At 41.1% G+C, this 18,767-nt stretch overlaps 1 protein-coding gene across 1 annotated transcript in view; it reads right to left on the bottom strand.

The window, feature by feature from the left end:
- Positions 1-310: 310 nt before the first annotated feature.
- The window catches only part of GUCA1C (guanylate cyclase activator 1C), a 34,392-nt gene continuing 15,935 nt past the window's right edge, over positions 311-18,767 (bottom strand). The window contains exons 2-4 of the mRNA XM_050910614.1: positions 6,358-6,507; positions 3,512-3,599; positions 311-441 (exon numbers count right to left, since the gene is read on the bottom strand). Of these exons, the coding sequence (XP_050766571.1) occupies positions 311-441; positions 3,512-3,599; positions 6,358-6,507 (369 nt within the window). The remainder of the gene's footprint in view (positions 442-3,511; positions 3,600-6,357; positions 6,508-18,767) is intronic.

Raw genomic sequence — 18,767 nt, 5'->3', positions numbered from 1 at the left:
TTTTCATTGTTTCATTGATTACTCTGAACAGTGTTCATAGAGACCAAATAAGTTATTTGTACTGCATCAAATAGCTTTTCTGTTATATGTAGGCAAAGGTTTGTGTCCTGTGGCTGCCACAGTCATTAGCGAGGGAAAGAATAAAGAAAAGAACAGGAGAGCTGTGGAGTCAAGAGTGCAAATTGTTACTCCTGGAGCAGGCTGCTCAGTATTGCCTGGGCAGGCTTTGATGACATCAAGCTCTCTGAATGTATCAAATATTATGTTCCTTGAAATGATGACGCAGATGCCACATCCGTCACTGGATCCTTCAGATGCTGTGTCTCCTGCCGCTCTGTATGACTTTGAGTACGTTGGAAAGGTCAAAATTTTTCGTAATCAATTCCATTAGGTCCTCGTCACTTTCCACGCCATTGATGAATTCTTCTAAAGTCAGTTCCCCTAAAAGGAAGTCAGATACTCCTTAGGAACCGAGAAACCCAGCAATCACTCTCAGCCCAACACAAGGCCATTCACGCCAGATTGAATCCCTCAGGAAGGTTCCCTGTTCTCTGCTGATAGGCAAATGCAAGCAGAATATTTTCTAATCTTTTCCCACTTTGCATCAGATCCTAGAACTCAGACTTGCTTTTTTCTGTTAAAAGAGATCAAACACACCTTTCACAGAAGTCTAGGACAACTATGAGTGCTTAGCATCTATGGTGACAGAAATGTGTGAAAAAGGGCGCTAATGAAGCCTGTATCAAGGCTGAATTTAGATGTATGGACCAATTCTCACAGAGCTAACTGGAATTTATCTTACAGCTGGTTTTAACAGAGATTAGGGCATGATTTGCTGAGGATTACCAGGCATACTCCCTGTGTTGACTACTAGGATTATTTAGAGCCATGATAAGATGTAGTGAAAGAATCAGTTAAGTGGTTTGATTAAATAAATTCTTCCAAGCAACTGAAATGGTCATTTAGAGCATGATTTTTTGGTCTTATGTCAAAATCAGGTAATACCTTGGAAGTTGTGAGACAACTATAAAAGCTCTTTTATTGAGGAGCAGGAATATCGTTTAGCATTCTTCCTCTTTTCTTGCTCTCTTCCTTGTCAACAAAGGCAAAGGCCAGTCCTAAGCATGTGTCTGCTTGCATGGTGCACAGGAGTGTACACAATTCTCTGGTTAGAAGTTATTCCAGTGATACTGTTTTTCTCTGAGAGGGGAAACAGAGCATGGTTTAATAGGAAGAGCTTATTTCTTTTTTCTGAGAACGGTTCGGAGTTTCTTGTTAAAATCACAACAATGAGTGATTTCTCACAGAAATAAGAAATGACAAGAGGCCAGGCAAAGAGGAAGATAGCTGGATGACTTAGGGCCCCAGGGTGCAGGGGAGCAGCAATTCAAGTCGTGTGTACTTCTGGTGAATGCTTAGCTAGATGACTTTTGGCTATTTTCAGATTTAAGTACTCCCTGGAGTTTTTTTGTGTTTTGGTTTTTGTTCATGGAAACCTTGGAAACTTCATCTGATGTGAGAAAGGAAAATGATCAGCATTTGAAAAATGTAAAAACCACTTTCTGCCCATGGGCAATAAAGGCTGCTTCCTCTTTGGTCATATGGGTCCTCACTGCACTGGTGAGCAGGCTCATATACACACTATTAAAGTGGAAAGACTTCATTTGACAGAAGTCCTGGCTCTTAGGCTTCAGTGAGAGGAGTAATCTCCAGGGGCTGGCGTGCAGTGCCCTGAGGATGTTCGTGCCTCCTCTTTCAACCCCAGTGCCCTGATATAATCATCCCAGGAGCAGAGACGGAACAAGCCACCTCTTTACATTTGTCTGTGTCCTCCTGCTTTGCCACTCATCGCTCACTTCCTCCGATCTCTCCTCCTACCCCAAGCACTTCTCTTACTTCCCATCTTCCCTCTGTGTTGCCTTTGACTGAGGTCCTTGGGTGGATGGGGTTCCTGGACCCGTCAGATGGACACGCTGCATCATTTTCCTGCTTATGCAGGTCAGCTGGTCTTCAATTCCCTCCTCTTAATCCCAGGCTGTATATGTCAAAGTACCAATACCACCATGCAAGCATACAAAACCCACTGCAGTTACCAGTGAGATGTGGTTACACTGGCATGCCCACACTCAGTGTGACCACGAGGGGTCTCAGAGTTCCTGGAGCTAATGAAAATAAATTGCAAAGCCATCAGGAGATTTGTTTTAAGAATTGCTCCCTACAACCATGGGATTATTTCTTGTATTTTAATGTGAGGAAGGACATTGCGACTTATTTGTCTATTTGCCCTTTTCTTTAATAAGAAGCTAGGTAGCATAGTTTAAGCTAAACTTGGTAAAATTTGTCCCATTCCTCAGGTGGAGCTAGTCCTGCTGCTTTGCAGCTATTTGAAAAATAACTAATTATGGAAAGTTTGAAATGGGAGTATTATGAAGATAATTCTGAATAACTCATGTTCTTGCATTTCATTGCTGAAACATAAGACACAGAAGTTTTTTTTTTCAACTGATGGTCTAGCTCAGGTCCAATTATTACTTGTAGTAAACATATGGTCAAAGCAGGGGCCGAAGTACGAATAATCATGGAATTTGGGTTAGATTCTGGAATATGACTATATGTTATTTGGAGTCCTTTGGTAATTTGCCTTCACCCAAAAGATGGGCCAAGCAGGTGAGGAAAAAATCCTCTACGAGTTATTCACATGCATCACAAGATCACTGTTTATACTTTGATTATGTATCACAAACAGCTTTTTTAAAAGTAACCTTAATACACCAAATAAGACCAGAAAAATGAACAAAAAAATGCCCAGAATTCCTGGCTGGGATCTGATTTTGCTCTGCGATGCTTTCCTAATATTCCTAATTCGTCAATGATTGCAGTAATTGATGTAAAATGTAATTGCCAGTGGAAGGAGGATCTTCACGATTAGAAATATGAGGGAAGACATTCACATGTGACAGATTTTCTATTAGAAACAACTCTGAAGCAGTGAATTAAAGTTTTAGTTTCCAAATGCAAGTCCAATTGGCTTAATCTAGCTATCTTGAGAAAAAACAGTAGCATGTGTCTTAGCATGTGTTAACGATCAGCCTTCAAGGGACATCCAATATGCTGTCCAGTCTTTAGAACATGCTAGAGCCTGTGCAACCATGCATCTTAATTGGTTTTCTTATCCATTTTAGATAGATTAAGCCAACACAAATATACTAAAAGAATACTTTGATCACACTTTCATTTTGCTGTGCAACCAGAGTACTGGCATTGTGGATGAACAGTGCAAGACCTCCATGTTGTAGCCCCTACTGCATGTAATTCCTCTGTCAGCTTAATTGAGTCAGTTGATTTACACTTCACTGTAAAGCTGAAGTAATATGGGTAAAGAAGAACAGATTCAGGCTCTCAGTTTGTCTAAAACAGTCAGTTCTTCAGTAGTGTGTTCAACTCCCCTCTTGATCCCATACTTCCTTATGGGGAAAATCCCTACCAATGCCAAGAAAACCTTCATTCTTACCGTCATTGTTCACATCTATCTTCTGAAATATCATGTTTGTGAACTCTTCAGCAGACATGTTGGTGTGGCCATTAATAGCCTGGATAGCCTAAAGGCAGAAATGAGGAAAGTTCTTTCAGACTTTTTTCCATCAAGTTGTGAAAACAATACACTGGCAACTAAAGTAATTGTGATGCAGCTCTTTGGTTCACCAACCCTTTCAAAAATCGCTAAATAAATAGCTATTTCAAGTAAATCTTCAGTAATGAGGATTGGAAATTTAATTAACACAACACAGCCTGAAGATTACAGACTAATTTACATATCTCTGAAGGTCTTCTGAAACCATGTGGCACCTCTGCTCTGCAATACACTTCAGATTCCACACCAGCATTTTTATCTTGCCCTAGAGAGTTCTGTGTCTTTGGAGAGTGCCCTATGGTGTGTGTGATTTAAATATAGTAGTATTTTTCACAGCTGAAGGCACATGAGGAGAAAGCCTAAGTCATTTTTCTATTGAGACATGTTTAACTTAGTAATCACAAATGAAGTCAGGCCAGCAGTGCTGGAAGTTGGCAGAATTTACTTGTCCTCCAAAGAAATTAAGAAAACCAGAAGTCTCCCCTCTACTTTTTCTGTGGCAAAAGTACCCAATATTTGGAGTAAAGGTATAAATGAATATTTTTGTAAAAATTGTATCCCATTCACTGAGACAGTAGTTTTTTCATTATGGTGATCATTCGGGTTAATAAAATAGGAGTCTATATGTTAATAGTGATTCAGATGCAACAAGCATGTGTTTACAGAATTGGATTCAAACTCAATATCCCAATTAGTAAGTGACTGGGAAAATATGTGCATATGTATTTATAAATACACATGCATATATGTTCTAGAATGGGCATACTATAGAATTTGTTTTTCTACACCTGAATTATCTCGAGATGAACTGTGTTGTGTAAGATAATTCACCATATGTGCCAGCTGTTTCTTTCAGTATTCTTGATATTATATTAGAACTCATTATATTTAAATAAAATGTAAGTTAAACGTATTCAGCACTAATGTGGAATTCTTGACCATCACTGTCTTTATCTTACTTTGCACAAATGAGTTCCAAAAGGCAGCAAAAATTTTACAAAAATAGGTACATAAACTTGTTTGTATTACTAATTCATACTTTAGATACTTTTGGTGTTTTCTGTGTCTGACCCTGATGCAGTCTTCAGAAGAAGGTTGTACCTCTGCCACAGTTAAATTTGTTGCAGTGCTGAGTAAAGCAGTGGCTCCTGAAGTACTGGAATCACTGACTACCACAGAATCACCTTAAATAATAAAATAAAATAACTGGGCTGTTAGGCATTGAGAGGGTGCATGGTTGTCTGGAAGGAGTTTTGATGGTTGATCATGATCTGCTGGTCCAAAGTTTGCATAGCTGTAGGGACAGATGAAGTTTTAATAGGACTTTTGTGATTTAAATTAATGACTCAGATATGACATATTTTTGGACAAGCCCTTGTTTACTGAGGCTTAGTATGAGCTGGGCCCCTAATGGCTGTGAGCGTGTATTTTTATTTTTGTTTAGAGCCCACCAATTTTAATCTAGCCTAGGCCAAATGACTTAGGCAGGTTTAAGTTAAAGTTCTCATATTGCAAAAGAGAAGAAAACACAGAGGTTTAAGCAGGTTTTAAAACCAGGTAAGTTGAAAAAGAAATCTTCTTTACATTAAAAGGATTTTAACTCTCTTTTCGGATAAAGCCCAAGACAAAACTCAGTCACCTCATTGCCTCTGGGTGAAAAATGATGGAGAATATATGCAAAAGAAAGATGTCATTAGTCTTAAATGAGGAGAAATCTGGGAGATGCAGCCTCTCCTTCTACCTTTAGAAAGCTGCTCTTTAGAAGGTTTTTCATCGACTTTATTTGTTTGACCCTGTGGCTCCGTCTGGCTCCAGTTCCTTTTAATTTGGGCAGCAGCTCTTGAAAGTCTCTAACAGTGACTAGCCAGGCACCAGCAGTAATACAGAATCCAGGAAAAGTACGTTCCTTGTTTATTATGACGTTAAATCCCTATTTCGATTTTATGCTCCCTGCAGCAAAACCTTGATCTGTAACGAGTCCTGTACATTTAGGGAGCAGTATTAAGTCATTCATATTTGCAAGGAACCCTATAATGCCTTTTGGATGAAAGCAGCTACTGAAGTGCAAAATACTGTTTCATTAGAGCAAGTTGAAAAATACAGAAATCATTTTAAAGAAATAATTGCAGTGCTTTGGTTTTATGGGTTTGAAATGGACCCATTTTCTGCAAAATTTTCTACAATATTTGTATTCAAATGTCACTATGATTTAATGGTAAAATTAAATTTCCCCAATTTAATTTTAAAATAGGGGTAATGGCATTTGTAGTAAAAAAATCCAAAAGCCTTTCAAAAAATTAAAATATTGGAATATTTTGTTGACATCTATATTGTTTCTTGCAGTAAGTTCAATCTGAGAAGCCAGTTTTGCACAATAGACTGGCACAAACACTTGTAACCAGCTGTTTTATTCGTTATGCTGCTTCAGTTCTACCCTGCCTTATAGTATAGTTTATCACAATAATGTCTCTACTGTTTCTACAGTTTTTCACTTTCAGTAAAGCGTTATATCTGTAGAACTATGGTTTGAAGTAAAATACTACTTAGATATGTTTACTTCAAAAAGCAAGAAACTAATGGCAGGAGTATTGCTAGCCAGAACAATTCTGGTTTTACAACTGTAAAACATTAGGTATAGACAATCCATTTACAACACATGATGAACCACTGTTTCAGGGGCAATGCACTATGTCAAGTGCTCTTGCTATTGGTCATAACTTGCTTACCGTGAATATGCTTAATAGTTCTTTTTTGTCAATACATCCGTTTCCATCAGCATCGTATAGCTTAAAATACCATTTCAATTTTTGGTCAATTTTCCCTCGTATAACCAAATTTATTGCAGCTATGAACTCCAAGAAGTCTATAAATCCATCCTAAGAGAGAGAGAGAGAAAAAAACCTATTATTTAACAACGTTGGTTTTCTGTTCATTCTGGCAATTTCACAGAAACAGGTCATCGAATTCACTATAACACACACAGATTTATAAAGCACCTTAACATAGAAATCTCCTGTGGTATTTAAAAAGGATGTGCTCAACTGGAAGCACTATAGGGAAGGGGTGTTAGCACAGACAGTTTTGTTCTCCCGGAAAGCTGGGGGCAGTGTGGGTGGGGAGCAAATCTGTTCTGAGCAGTTGTTATTGACGTTTTTTGAGGATAAGAGAAAGAGTTTTGTGGTAGACTTCCACGTGCAAAAAAGGGGAGTCTGGGATATCTGGTTTGGTACTAATGAGATGTCTACAGTGGAGTTGCTTATATTCATATGGGTACTGCAGAACTATGGATGGTTTCCAGTGCAACAGAGCTGTTCCAGGTGTTATTCATCTGAGTATTGATCATGTAGTAAGTGTTGTACATGGTAACCAATAACCTGGCATGAACCCCAGGTACTGTGGTTTATCCATATAAACATCAGATCTCTCTGACTAATACATTTTGCATGGGACATAAAGCCTTCAAGTCCTGTTGTGGTTTAATCCCTGCCGGCAATAAAGCACCATGCAGCCGCTCGCTCACTCACTGCCCCCCTCCCCCAGTGGGATGGGGGAGAGAATTGGTAAAAAAAAATTTAAAACTCGTGGGTTGAGATAAAGACAATTTAATAGGACAGAAAAGAGGGGGGGGGGAAATAGAATATACAAAACAAGTGACGCACAATACAGTTGCTCACCACCTGCTGACCGATGCCCAGCCAATCCCGAAGCTGCAGTGCCCCCCGGCCAGCTCCCCCCAATTTATATACTGGGCATGACATCATATGGTATGGAATACCCCTTTGGCTCGTTTGGGTCAGCTGTTCTTGCTGTGTCCCTTCCCAGCTTCTTGTGCACTCCCAGCCTCTGCTGGCAGGGCAGTATGAAAAGCTGAAGAGTCCTTGACTTAGTATAAACACTGCTTAGCAACAACTGAAACATCAGTGTGTTATCAACATTATTCTCATCCTAAATCCAAAATACAACACTGTACCAGCTACTAAGAAGAAAATTAACTTTATTCCAGCTGAAACCAGGACAAAGTCATAAACTAGTTTCTAAATAGTGAGGATTGGGGGATATTCATAGGGAAAGAACATTTCAGATTGATTTAATTCCATATTTTCTGCTTTCTTCTCTGAAGCTGCTGATGGAAACCTGTCAAGGACAGGCCTCCATGGTCAGGTGGTCTAAGCTACTGTGACAGTTCCTCTGTTTCTGTAAAAATGTGGTGAGGATGGAAGAAACAGTTGCTGAATTTGGAGAGTACTTGCTCCAACTGTTTCTCATGTGCATATAAAAAGAATTAACAGCTGGTAAATTTAATCTTGTGATCTTTACATTGATCAGCATCCAATCACTTGGAAAACCTTGGAAAGACTGTCATCAGTTTCAGATGGCCTGTGATTGAGAAAAGAAGGTTGGATGAGTATCTAGTAGGTTTAGCATGTTACTTATTTTTATTGTCATATATCAACCCACGTCTTGCCAGTTGAGGTTTTGCAATCAGCAGGCATTATTCTGTCCTCGAGACTGTACTAGACTAAAGGAAAAGAAGTCCTGTAAAGGTGCAGTGCAAGTCATTGCCATACTTGTAGTGCTTGTTTTGATTTCTGTGGAAGGCTGTTCGGCAGAGTGGCACCTAAGAGGTAAATCCAATGTTTCAAACACACTGGATTCAATGTACATGCAGAAATGGTGTGTGCATAACTTGTGCAGACTGACCATTGCTTCACAGACTCTCTGTGCAGGTTCTGCTGCGGTTGCTAGATTTACTCTAATTGCAATCACAGCAAACGCAGCAAAGGCAAAGACACCATTCAACAACTGTTTCGGATTAAATGAAATTTGGCAGTAACTGCATTGAAGTTTTCAAACAAGATTAGGCCCAGTGTTAAAAGCAGATGCTTTACCAAAAATGACACATCATGTGCCACAAACTTTATGCTTCTTTTTGGCACACCAGCTTGAATTTCAATTTTGCAAGTATTATTTCAAGAAGCATCTCATCAAGTGTTTTACTGGAGGGCAAGGTTTATTTTGCTGATTATGTTTCCATCATCTGATTTGATAGATCTATTAAGAATGTGGTTAGATGCATTTCACGTTGCTGCTTTTTTATTGCACTTCATACTACTTATTGAAATTACAGATTAATTTTAGGCTTGGTGGATGTCCATGACCAGATTACTTTTCTTCTTTCTCCCTTACATTTCACTTTTTGGATTTTGGAAAATAGTATTTTGTTTGCTTTCTTCCTATGTCTTGGTGTCACTGTTGTTGCTCTGACAAAATATGAGAAGTTCGGACAACGTAATAATCAGCTTAATGTGTTTGAGTATGTAATTCTGATCGGGTGGATCGTTTGGCCTGTCCCAAGCAGGAAGGGACTGAAGGCCAAGGTCAAAGAACTCCCACCTCTGAAAAACACCTGAGAGAAATTGTAGTTGCCAGGAAAGCCCCAGCCACATTCTGTAGACATACAAAGTCACCGGCGACATGTGAACTTCAGCAGCCAGTGCACCAGGAATAGAAATACTGAGAAGGCAGACACGTTTATCTACATGATGTGGAACCAGAAGCATTGCACAAAAGCATTGATGAGAAATGTACTGGTTTTCCTTTCTACACCAAAAAAACATACATTGTAGGTAGAAAAGAAAATATTTATGTGGTCCAGAAGGCTATGGCGATCTTGTTACACGTATACAGAACTTTCTCAGATAGATAAAGAGAAATACTGCACTTTTTACAGTAGCATCCAAGAGCCTCAGAATAGTACATTAAATAATGAAAAAACCCATAACAGTAACCTGCGAAGATCATCCTGTGGTTCTGTGAGTACAACAAATAATACAATAAATGTGTTATGATGTTATTAAAAGAATACTGCCGTGCTGATTTACCCATCTGCTGCTCTATAACCATTCACAATACAAGTATCTAGGTAGGTCCTTACGTGTCTCCGGGCTCTGTAAAACTTCACTCTGTGCAGCACGCACAGTAAAGTATCTGTTGCTCGTTAGGAAGTCAGTAATTCACAAGCAAAGTGCTACCATAAAAATAATAAAATAAATAATAATAAAATAAAATGAAAAAAAACCCCAACAACATAATAAACAAAGCTGATTACCAGTGGTGGAAGATATAAATAATTTACTTGTGGTGCTTTACCTGTTATTCCAAAGGGCAAATTTCTAGTATTTTTATTAAATGGAGTTAATGCTGGCGAAGCCTCCTTATTTGGCAGCTTAGGGTACTGGACAGATTTGGGTGATGGATGCATTTCTTGTGTGTGAAGGCTTATTTCCTGTGTCTGTATGGTCCTGGCCCTGCCATCCTTGGCTGCAGCACATTACACTGGGATACCATGGACATCTGGAGGGACGGTGAAGTCCTGCTCCCTTCCCTGCCTGAATGGGCAGAGCCAGCTGGGGTAAGTTCACAGGGTACCCCCCCTGGATATGGTGTAAAATAGGGGGGCAGAAATCTCCTAATGATGTTCTGAGGAGTGGGCTGGAGAGACACCAAAAAAATGAGTTCAAAACTTCTTTTATATGCCCCAAAGGTTTCTGGACTTTCTGCTTAGCATAGTAGACTTAATAAAAATATATACTTTTTTTTTAGTCTCTTAACAGCTTGACCAGATTAACTAGAAGCTTAAGGATGCATTATGGTTGTGCATGTATTTGTGCCCTTTGATGCTGTGTTTTTGTAACTTGTTTTGCTTTCACTGATGAGTGATTTTTTAAGCCACTTGGAACAGTTTGATTCACAAAACAAAGACAAAAGAAGGCTCCAAAACTGGAAGGAGAATTTGCTGATGATATAAAATTGGTCCTCACGGCCCTGAGGGCACCACCAGCTCTGACTGCCCCTGCCCACGGCCCAGGCCCCATTTCAGTTGTTCATTAGTTACTGGATCTCCTGAGGAGAAAGCAATTTAATTTTATCTTTTTATGAGATGTTTTTGCTTCAGAATGTGAGCCTATATGCAGTTGCTGGAGGCGGCTCACTTTTGTTCGGTGAGGACGGGGATGCATGTCCTGTGAGGGCAAAGCCGGGCAGTGAGCGACCGTAGCGTTACACAACAGCAATTAATACTCCAGCCCTGGAGCCGTAGGAGGGCATTATCCTTCTGTTCCCAGAATAGCATTGCTAATCTTCACAGGTCCTTAAAAAACTCTCGCAGCTTCAAACTATTTGAATACAGATTAAAAATAATTGACTTGTCAGCTATGAATACACAGCTGACTTTAAATGGCACGGTAATTCAAGGTTGGACCAGAATGATCTGAAACTCAGCATTTTGGCTGCCTAGCTCTTACCTGAGAGTGATTTCCTAGCAGTGTTGATGCAGTGCTACTGGGATAGCCAGCCATCTCCTGCCACACACCATGGCTATGCACGTGGAAAGGGACAATTTCTGTCCCTGCAAAACCCTATGATGAGTGAACTCATTGTCTTACTTGGACCACTGAGGACTCTACCAAGAGTCTATACACAATAAGCGGTGTCTTGTTTCCAAAATTTGCTCCTGAAAAATCTCTAAACTCAACCTGATACCAGGAAAATAGCTCAACAAGCTTTATCAGGATTAACAAGTGTGCAAATATAGACGGTCCAGGTATTTCAGACCTAGGGCTTAGGACATTAAGCCACCTTCCCTCCCCACCCCTTGTCTTTCAGAATACTACTTAAACCTCATAAGGCAGAGGGAAGAGGCACAGGTCAAACAGCAGATTACAACAGCTCAGAATAACTGTGAAATTTATAGCTAATTCTATGTGCTTCTTTCTTTCTCTGTAGACCCCATTTCAAATATAGCGCTGCTTTCTCCGCCCTCAGAAACCTAAAGGAGGATTCATTTTGCTCCATTTCATCTTCCCTGATTTCCTTGCTTTCTTTTTGCTTCTGATGACTTTCAGCTGTTCCTCAAAGGCTGCATACACATTATTGAAGAAATACAGAGCTACTTGTGACTCCATTACCTTGACACGTCCCTAAGGTCTGATACTGGAGTTTGGGGCTTGGAGAGAGCTCCAGATCCCCTACAGGCTATGGCCAGAATCACCAGTTTCCTGAATAAACACCTGCAGGGCTACAATCTTATTGGCATCACGGAAACGTGGTAGAATGGCTCATCTCCTATGTTGGAATGGAAAGATACAGGCTCTTTAGGAAGGACAGGCAAGGCAGATGAGGAGGGGGTGTCGCCCTCTATGTCAATGGAGCGCATGGAGCTCCACCTGGGGATGGATGAGGAGCTGACTGAGAGCCTATGGGTCAGGATTAAAGGGAGGGCAGGGACAGGTGACATTATAGTGGGGGTCTGCTACACGCCACCCAACCAGGAAGACCGAGCGGAGGAGGCCCTCTATAGACAGATAGGAGCAGCCTGACGTTCACAAGCCCTGGTCCTCATGGGGGACTTCAGCCACCCCGATATCTCTTGGAGGGATGACGCAGCAGGGCATAAGCAATCCAGGAGGTTCCTGGAATGCGTTGATGACAACTCCCTTCTCCAAGTGATAGAGGAGCCAACAAGGGGAGGTGCTATGCTGGACCTTGGTGAGAACAAGGAGTGGCTGGTGAGGAATATGAAGCTCAAGGGCAGCCTTGGCTGCAGTGACCATGAAATGGTGGAGTTCAAGGTCCTTAGGGCAGCGAGGAGGGCGCACAGCAAACTTGCTGCCCTGGACTTCAGGAGAGCAGACTTTGGCCTCTTCAGGGATCTGCTTGGTAGAGTACCATGGGATAAAGCCCTGGAGGGAAGAGGGGACCAAGAAAGCTGGTTAATATTCAAGGATCACCTCCTCCAAGCTCAGGAGCAATGCATCCCACCAAAGAGGAAGTCAAGCAAAAACACCAGGAGGCCTTCATGGATGAACAAGAAGCTCCTGGACAAACACAAACACAAGAAGGAAGCCTACAGAGGGTGGAAGCAAGGACAGGTAGCCTGGGACGAACACAGAGAAATTGTTTGAGCAGCCAGGGATCAGGTTAGGAAAGCCAAAGCCCTGATAGAATTAAATCTGGACAGGGATGTCAAGGGCAACAAGAAAAGCTTCTATAGGTACGTTGGTGATAAAAGGAAGACTAAGGAAAATGTGGGCCATCTCTGGAAGGAAATGGGAGACCTGGTTACCTGGGACATGGAGAAGGCTGGGGCACGCAACAACTTTTTTGCCTCTGTCTTCACTGGCAAGTGCTCCAGCCACACTGCCCAAGTCGCAGAAGGCAAAGGCAGGGAGTGGCAGAATGAAGAATCGCCCACTGTAGGAGAAGATGAGGTTCGAGACCGTCTAAGGAACCTGAAGGTGCACAAATCCATGGGACCTGATGAGATGCATCCACGGGTCCTGAGGGAACTGGCAGATGAAGTGGCTAAGCCACTATCCATCATATTTGAGAAGTCATGGCAGTCTGGTGAAGTTCCCACTGACTGGAAAAGGGGAAACATAACCCCCATTTTTAAAAAGGGAGAAAAGGAAGACCCGGGGAACTACAGGCCAGTCAGTCTCCCATCTGTGCCTGGCAAGATCATGGAGCAGATCCTCCTGGAAGCTATGCTAAGGCACATGGAAAATAAGGAGGTGATTGGTGACAGCCAACATGGCTTCACTAAGGACAAATCGTACCTGACAAATTTGGTGGCCTCCTATGACGGGGTTACAGCATTGGTGGATAAGGGAAGAGCAACTGACATCATCTACGTGGACTTGCGCAAAGCATTTGACGCTGTCCCACACGACATCCTTGTCTCTAAATTGGAGAGCCATGGATTTGATGGATGGACCACTCGGTGGATAAGGAATAGGCTGGATGGTCACACTCAAAGAGTTGCAGTCAACAACTCAAAGTCCGAGTGGAAACCAGCGACGAGTGGCATTCCTCAAGTGTTGGTATTGGGACTGGGGCTTTTTAACATCTTTGTCGGTGACATGGACAATGGGATTGAGTGCACCCTCAGCAAGTATGCTGACAACAACAAGCTGTGTGGTGCGGTCGACACGCTGGAGGGAAGGAATGTCATCCAGAGGGACCTTGACAGGCTTGAGAGGTGGTCCCATGCGAACCTCATGAAGTTCAATAAGGCCAAGTGCAAGGTCCTGCACCTGGATCGGGGCAATCCCAAGCACAAATACTGGATTTGTGGAGTGGATTGAGAGCAGCCCTGCAGAGAAGGACTTGGGGGTATTAGTGGATGAAAAACTGAATATAAGCCAATTGCATCCTGGGCTGCATCAAAAGAAGTGTGGCTAGCAGGTCGAAGGAGGTGATTCTCTGCCTCTACTCCACTCTCATGAGACCTCACCTGGAATACTGCGTTCAGCTCTGGGGCCCGCAGCGTAAGAAAGACATTGGACCTGCTCGAGCGGGTCCAGAGGAGGGCCATGAAGATGATCAGTGTGGGCTGGAGCACCTCTCCTATGAAGACAGGCTGAAAGAGTTGGGGTTGTTCAGCCTGGAGAAGAGAAGGCTCCGGGGAGACCTTGTAGCGGCCTGCCGGTACTTAAAGGGGGCCTACAGGAGGGACTCTTTATTGGGCAGAGTAGTGATAGGACAAGGGGTAACGGCTTTAAACTGAAAGAGGGTAAATTCAGATTTGATATTAGAAAGAAATTCTTTACTGTGAGGGTAGTGAGACACTGGAACAGGTTGTCCAGAGAAGTTGTGGATGCCCCCTCCCTGGAAGTGTTTGAGGCCAGGTTGGATGGGGCTTTGAGCAACCTGGTCTAGTGGAAGGTGTCCCTGCCCATAGCAGGGGTGTTGGAACTAGATGATCTTTAAGGTCCCTTCCAACCCAAACCATGCTATGATTCTATGCAAAGGCTATTGGATAAGGATGAAGAACAAAGCAGGGAATTAGGAGCTGCAGATCGTTAAGTGGTTTTGTGATAGTTGCATACCCACTGTTATATAAAGAGACGAGGCTGTATTCTGCTTTGCCCAGATGAAGAGGACCTGCGAGATTTGGGGACTTAGAAAATACCAGGACCTTTGTGTTAGAGGAGTTGGAAATGCAGAGCCAGCTATGTGTCCTGGCTCTCACCCTGGTAAAACCTGGTGAAATCCAAAATGTTAAGATGACAAACAATTTTTTTTCTTTAAAATTAACAACTAGTCCCCAAATCCCTGCCATCACCCATGATTTTCTTTCAAGATTACTGGAGAAGCAGGGAGACAGGAAAATGACCAAGGCGTCAGGCTGGGTCCTGTGCTCAGCCTGCAAGACGGCACAGCAGTGCCCAGGAGGGCTGTACTGAAGAAAAGGATGTGCTCAAGGACCTAGCCCTCTGCCACTATCTCCTGGATGGTGGGGTTCAGCTTTCTGCACCCCTAATTTTGAGCCTCTGTCTGTGCTTTTAGGAGCATCTTTCCTAACTTAAAGCGGTAGGCAAGAGAGAGAAAACTAAAAAACGCAGCCATGACCATATAATGCATTTTTCAGCAAATTTCTTGCTGACAATTGAATCAAATTTTTCTTGTTTGACAAACCCAAGAATGGAGCAGGAGAAACCTCCAGGAAAAGCACTTTGAAGACATACATGTCTTCTAGTGGCAAAGATCCTCTATTTGGCAGATTATCTCGGGTACTTCTAGATAATGTTTTTAGGAATTAATGTCTCAAAGGATGTATGCAAGAAGGCTCCTAAAAGTTAAAGACGTATACTGTCATTCCCTAAACTACTCAGTATTATCAGACAAAGAACCTCAGGGAAGGAAAAAGTTAATACTATCTACCTTCTTTACCTAGTAGGCATTTTTTATTTCTGTAAAAAATGGGAGATTATAGATCATGTTTTGTAACAAGAAAGCAGTTACCAATTTATCGTCATTACATGAGTTTGTGGCCAAGTTAGTTAAAACAGATTGTCCAATTTCTGCTGCATTTTTTCTGCAATTATTATTTGCAAAGGGTAGCTCACCAACATCATGTCACCAACATCATTGTCACCAACAAATGTGTGAATCATGATTGCATATTTTTGGATGTTTCAAAGCAACACTTAAATGATAAAGGGGAAAAAGAAGAAAATGTAAGCCTGGAGTAGCCTCTAACTGCTCTATTCATAATTAATAAGGAAATAAATAGAAAAAAAGACAGTTGCACTTTTAAAAAATACTTAAAATTTCTTTAAATAAAAGAAGCAGATTCCTGAACTGTTTCTCATTAAAATGACTTTCCCCTTTATCTACATCATAATTTAACAAGTAGTATTTAAAAGCAATTATGATTAATTGTACAAAGTTAATCTTCATTGCCTATTCATGTAATGTGACAAAATTACAGTGTTAGCTGGTAATGGTAGTAATATGCTCCAAGCACTTTTTAAGCTCAGTGAAAGCTGCAGAGTACATGCTAATTTGTTTACACTTAAATTAAATTTTCAAAGAAACCCTACACATGTTGTTAGAAAAGTGTAATTGCTTCAGTTTGATGTGTAATTTTGGTCACTGAGTAACTGCAGAGGAAAAAACTCTAAACCCTTTCTTTTGTTTTAGAAACAGTCAGGGAGTGTAGGAACTCAGGCAGCACAACTCAATAGGAGACTGTAGACAATGAAGATTATTTTGAAATAAAATTGAACTTCATCATTCTTTCATATTCCTCCCTTTCTATACTGACTCACATTGAGTTTTGCTACATTTGTTTCTGCAGAACATTCAGTAAAAATGTATGTGATCCAAATTTAATCCATGTTAAAGAAAAAAACAAGGAAAAAACGTTAAGCCAAAGAATCACTTGACCAAACTTCTAAGTGCTTAATTTTTATTGTCAGTACTTTTTGCCACTGATTTCTCTGTATCCAATGCAGTGATTCATTTTCTCTTGTGCAACGTAGCAGGCATTACAGCTTCATACAGGACCTACGGGCTGGGCTGTCTTAACCTGTGGATCTCAGGTGCTGGGTCCTAGTGTGAAAGGGGACTCCTGACAGCCAGCTGCCAAAGCATTGGTGGATGTAGTACATCTGGCCTTGCACCACGCACAAACTGTGTCTTGGGTCCGGGCATGCTCTACAGTGTGAGGGACCTACTGCCCAAGTGCAGCAAATCTCTGTTGCAAACGCAGTGAGCCTGGACACGCTGCGTACAGATGGCGAGGAAGGGCCTATTCAGTGAGGTGGGGACACTCCATGGTGTGCACTGTGAGTTTCGCTGCCCCATCACATAGCTTAATCCAATCCAGATAAGCATCAAGACTACGATGCAAGGAAAATTCAACTGGAACATTACGTAATAGCAGTTGCCTACATGAATATTTTGAAATTTCGTTTTTAAAGAGAAAATTTCTTGGACGTTCAGATTACCCTTTTTGAAATGCAAAAAAGCGCCACTGAATTCTGCAATGCTCTAAAAGAAATCTGAGACAGACCTCACTTCAATATCCATGTAAAGAATCAGCCTTCCATACTTGATGGTGCTGTGCCACTACTGGGGAATTACCTCTGGTCTAAAACTTTTAGATCATAACTCGTATCATCAAATTCTATAGTCAAGAACTCAACTGTACTGACATAAAGCAAGTAATGATTTTAATGCTAATGTTAACGTAGGCTTTTAGCTGGTAATGACACATGATTATAGCATAAGTTAGTACTATCACAGCAGTAAGTCCTGTGCCAAACTAGAAAACAGAATTAAGATTGTGAAACTGCACCAATAGTTGTGGGAAGTCCTTACAAAGTAATAGATTCCTTTTTGGAATCAATATATAAAATTGGATTTAAAAAACTTCTGGAGGTAGTTAAGAAGTAGAACAAAGACATTCTTTAAGATGGTCTATAAATAAATAGAGTAGTGTTTCATGGAACCAGGTCAAATATTTGTAGAACATAGTTTCTATTCCATGGAATTTCCTATAAGGGTACAGTACCTTTCAAAGGCACTTAAGAATGCTGACAAAAATGATATAACTACACTGCTTTGAACACAGCAAAGCATAATTTAACCTCCTCCTTATTTACAGTAATCAGGCTAGTTACTTTACATTTGAGATAATTTTATGCAACATTACTCCAGATTAAGGAGAAACAAATGGTTTAGCTTTGTTGGTTTTGTTGCTTTTGTTGGATTGTGTCTGAAACTAATGGGAAAAGGATTTGTACATGTACATGTCAACTCCAAAAAGCCCAAATATTTCAGGAAGTAAAAGCTGGAGATTTTTGTTACTTCTGACAGAAGAATTCTTTCTGGCTGAGACATATCTTGATCCTTATTTTCTTCTAGCCTTTGGTTTAGAAGCTGATTAATTTTTTGACACACAGGCTTTTATTGCTGACTCTACAATGTGATAGCTATGACAGTCATGAAAAGAAAATAAGTTTTCTAAGTATTTCTTGTTGTGGAGACTAATTAGATGTGATTGTGAGAGTGAAAAAGGGTTCAAAACCAGAAAAAGCAACAGTTAGACATCTCTGGGCAAAGTGGTAGTGCTATCCGCTTGTGCTAGGCCAACACAAGAACCACGGAAAAGGAACAGCAGAAAATGTAGCATGTCTCGCCAACCACAATACCAGCTTATATAGCTCTTGGCCTCATAGTCTAGTGTGTAATGCAGATGTTGCTGCTGCAGCCTTACTGCCTTGGTTAGCTGGCTGGTTAGAGTAAGCTAAGAAAAGTGTACTTGTCCAGAGAGGCATTTCAGCCTGAAGACATCCCTAATATTATGTGTTCAGCTTAACTTATGTTTGCACAACTATTTGAAGACTTAGGATACAAAACAGGAAAGTTGTTCAGGCAAGTCTGGGAAAATATTTCTATAATTATCATCCTCTCTTACCCTGCTTTGGATAACTGTTAACTATTGCACCCAATTCTATTGTGTCAAATTTGGTAATGCCTGCAAACATGTAAGGATGCAGCAGTCTAGGCAGTTCCTTAGGCAGCCTGACAATTCATATCACAGCAGCTATTCCTGGTCCTGAGGACACATCAGAGCAAGACAATCTGTGAAGGGAAGCCCAACTGAAGATCAAATTTTCCAGCAAAGGAGAGTTTGCCCTGAGCCATTATAATTAATCCCACAAGAGGTGGAAACACTTAATATTTAGGTTCCAGGTAGTGTTTGAAGTATTGCTCACTAGCAGTCATGTTATTTCATCTTTTAAGAGCTCTTCATGCCTTCAGTAAGAATGTGGAAGGCAGCTAT

Source organism: Gymnogyps californianus, chromosome 1, assembly GCF_018139145.2.
Source record: "Gymnogyps californianus isolate 813 chromosome 1, ASM1813914v2, whole genome shotgun sequence".
Lineage (NCBI taxonomy): Eukaryota > Metazoa > Chordata > Aves > Accipitriformes > Cathartidae > Gymnogyps > Gymnogyps californianus.
Note: the sequence above shows the minus strand (reverse complement) of the source record. Positions and strands in the feature narration are given on the sequence as shown.